Here is a 3,631-nt window from a genome sequence, read left to right as displayed (position 1 = left end):
AAAAAGAGTTCACCGATGAGACCATCTATTGAGGAAGCGCCGCAGCTGGACTTGAAACCACTACCACCTAACCTTAAGTATGCTTATTTAGGTGACAAGAAGACACTACCCATCATCATCTCAGCGACACTATCCTCGACTCAAGAGGATATGCTCCTAGAAACATTGAAGAAGCACAAGGGGGCGATAGGTTGGACATTGGCAGATATAAAAGAAATCAGCCCTTCACTATGCATGCACAAAATACAATTGGAGGAAGGAAAAGTTAAGTTCATTGAGCAACAAAGACGATTAAATCCCATGATGAAGGAGGTTGTTAGAAAGAACAGCGCTGACCACAGCTCCTATAATGTCAACACTCGATTGGAATTCACCATTTGATGATGTGTGATGCTAGTGGCCATGCTGTGGGGGCAATGTTAGGACAGAAAAAAAGGAAGGTACTTCATCTTATCTATTATGCCAGCAAAACGTTGAATTCGACTCAAGTGAGTTATACAACCACTGAAAAAGAATTGTTGGCCGTAGTATTCGCTGTTGAAAAGTTCAGAGCTTCTTTATTTGGAGCGAAGGTGAAAGTGTACACTGACCACGCAACAATCAAGCACCTAATGATGAAACCGAATGCCAAGCCAAGATTAATTAGATGGATTCTACTGTTACAAAAGTTCGAGATAGAAATCGTGGACACGAAAGGAGCTAATAACCATGTAGTGGATCACTTATCTAGAATGGAGAACATGGAAGAAAATGTCAATAGCAAAGAAATTGATGATACATTTCTGGAGGAACAGCTGCTTGGGATAAACAGCAGTAGCATAATGATAGCAATTCCATGGTTTGCAGGCATAGCAAATTTTTTGGCTTGTGCCATCATACCCGAAGAGAAAAATTATCAACAAAGGAAGAGGTTTTCCATGAATCCAAAAGTTACATTTGGGATGAACCTTTTCTTTTTAAACAATGTGGAGACGACATAATGAAAAGATGCATTCCAGACAGTGAAATACCAACAATTCTTGAACAATGTCATGCATCTCCATATGGAGGTCATTTTGGAGGGCAAAGGACAGCAGCCAAGGTATTTCAATCGAGTTTCTATTGGCCAACAATTTTCAAAGATGCAAAAGAATTTTGCAAGGGTTGTGATCAATGTCAAAGGACGGGAAATATCAGTAAAAAAAATGAGCTACCCCTGAATTCAATTCTAGAAGTGGAACTTTTTGATGTATGGGGCATTGACTTTATGGGACCATTTCCGCCATCTTATGGGAACTTATATATTCTAGTGGCTGTCGACTATGTGTCCAAGTGGGTGGAAGCAATAGCTTGTCCATCCAACGATGGGAAGACGGTACTCAAGTTTTTAAAAAGAAACATATTCACTAGGTTTGGTGTACCAAGAGCATTAATCAGCGATGAGGGAACGCACTTTGTGAACAGATTGATGAATAGTCTTTTAGAGAGATACAATGTAAAACATAGAGTGGCGACACCTTATCACCCACAAACCAATGGGCAAGCAGAGGTCTACAACATAGAAATTAAAAGTATTTTGGAAAAGGTGGTACAACCCAACAGGAAAGATTGGTCGGTGAAACTTGATGATGCGATATGGGCATACAGGACCGCCTTCAAAACCCCTTTAGGAATGTCTCCTTACAAGCTAGTTTTTGGGAAGGCATGTCATCTACCCCTGGAATTGGAACATAAAGCATTTTGGGCATTAAAGAAGTTAAATTTTGACTATACAACAGATGGAGACTTGAGGCGAATGCAACTAAATGAATTGGAAGAATTCAGGTACCTAGCCTACGAAAATGCTAAGATGTACAAAGAAAAAACAAAAATGTGGCATGACAACAAAATTAGGCCCAAAGAATTCCACAAAGGACAAAGAGTGTTGCTATTCAACTCAAGGCTGAAGTTATTCCCTGGAAAATTAAAATCAAGATGGTCTGGTCCGTTTATAGTTGAAGAAGTCACTCCCTATGGGGCAATAACTATAAAACATGGAGACGAAAGGAGACCTTTCACAGTGAGTGGACAGAGACTGAAGCCATATTTGGGTGGAGAATTAAAAAGAGGCATTGCCTCTTTAAGCTTAAAAAGCAGAAAAATAAAACATTTTGGATCAAACAGGAGCTGACAAGAAACGGTAACAGGTAACAAACTCCCGGGAAGCCAAGTTAGTTTTTCTTCTCCTTTTATTTATGCACTTTTAATTGTTTTTAAATAGTTATCTTCACTTATCTTAGAATGATAGTTATTTAGATATTATTTTACATTTTTATCATGAATGACTCGCATGCCCCAAGAGAGTAGCTAACAAGGTTAATTACATTTGGTACATACTAAGTTGTGATTAGTGTCAAAGTTATTCTTTTTCGGTGTATGCTGCCATGAAGTACTGCGTTCTTTCTCATTTGCATGAATTTGATCTAATTTGTGTGCGCTTTCTCACGAAACCTCAAGTCAAAACACCAACACAAAAAGATGACATCAATTGATATCAAATAAGAAAAAGAAAAACTTTGGAAAAAAATATATATATATATTTACAGCAATCTGCTGCATTAAAAAAAAAAAAAAAAATTGGCATCTCGTATTCATTGAATACAGCTGACTGCTGTATTAATAATAATAAGAAAAAAAATTACAGCAGCTTGCTGTCAACTTGACAGCAAACTGCTGTTCTACCCAAAGTACAGCCTGCTGTCAAAATGACAGCAGACTCATGTTAGAAAAAAAAAAAATACAAATTGTTGTCTGTTCTTGCTGTAGCTGCATACAACAGGCTATTTTCCTTTGGAAAAAAATAATAAAAAAAATTACTTCCAGTCATTTTTTGTGTTATATACAAACTACTTCCACAAGAGATAACAATTCACCTTCACACTTATAAGCAACCGAGGATAAAAAAAAAAAAAATAAAAAAAAAAATTAGCTTGCACCGACAATCATGGCACCGAGAACAAGAGGGAAAAAATGGTGCGAGGGAAGGAAGAAGTGTAGCAAGATGAAGTGCAAGAAATAAATCAAGATCTCTTCCTAACGGGCACCAGTTCGAAACGAAAAGAAAAGGGCAAGAACAAAATGGAGAACCTCCCAACACAAAAAGGAATATTCGCAAACGAGGAGGCGTACAACAGGTATGAACTCTTCAAGTCAAGAGTAGTATTGGTGGAAAGAAGGTTCCCAGCATTTTACCCTACATTCCCGTAGTCCTTTCTTAATGCCATCAACGATCTAAGGTGGGAGATGTTCTGTCACAAAAGGGAACAAGCTATAGTGCCGATAGTGAAGGATTTTTACGCACATATTGATCAAGTGGAAGGGTACACAACATTAGTAAGAGGAAAAATAGTTGATTGAAGCCCTAAAGCCATCAACCAACTGTTTCACCTACAATCTTTTGAGTATGCCACCTTCAACGAAATGGTGCTAGCTCCATCGGATGATCAACTTGAGATGGCCTTGAAGATGGAAGCCATAGAAGGAACACGGTGGCAACTCTCGAGAGGAGGAGCAAGGACGATAATAGCAGCAGACCTCAACCCCGAAGCGAAAGTTTCGGCTGCCTTCGTAAAAACCAACTTACTACCCACTACACATGATACTACATTGTTAG

The 3,631-nt window shown here is 38.5% G+C and overlaps 1 protein-coding gene across 1 annotated transcript in view; it reads left to right on the top strand.

Annotated features, from left to right (window-relative positions):
- Positions 1-383: 383 nt before the first annotated feature.
- Positions 384-3,631, top strand: part of LOC111785222 — a 30,562-nt gene continuing 27,314 nt past the window's right edge. Inside the window, 3 exon segments of the mRNA XM_023665639.1 lie at positions 384-912; positions 915-1,001; positions 1,122-1,889. Coding sequence (XP_023521407.1) covers positions 384-912; positions 915-1,001; positions 1,122-1,889 — 1,384 coding nt within the window.

The sequence above is a fragment of the Cucurbita pepo genome, unplaced genomic scaffold, assembly GCF_002806865.2.
Source record: "Cucurbita pepo subsp. pepo cultivar mu-cu-16 unplaced genomic scaffold, ASM280686v2 Cp4.1_scaffold000402, whole genome shotgun sequence".
In the NCBI taxonomy this organism is placed as follows: domain Eukaryota; kingdom Viridiplantae; phylum Streptophyta; class Magnoliopsida; order Cucurbitales; family Cucurbitaceae; genus Cucurbita; species Cucurbita pepo.
Note: the sequence above shows the minus strand (reverse complement) of the source record. Positions and strands in the feature narration are given on the sequence as shown.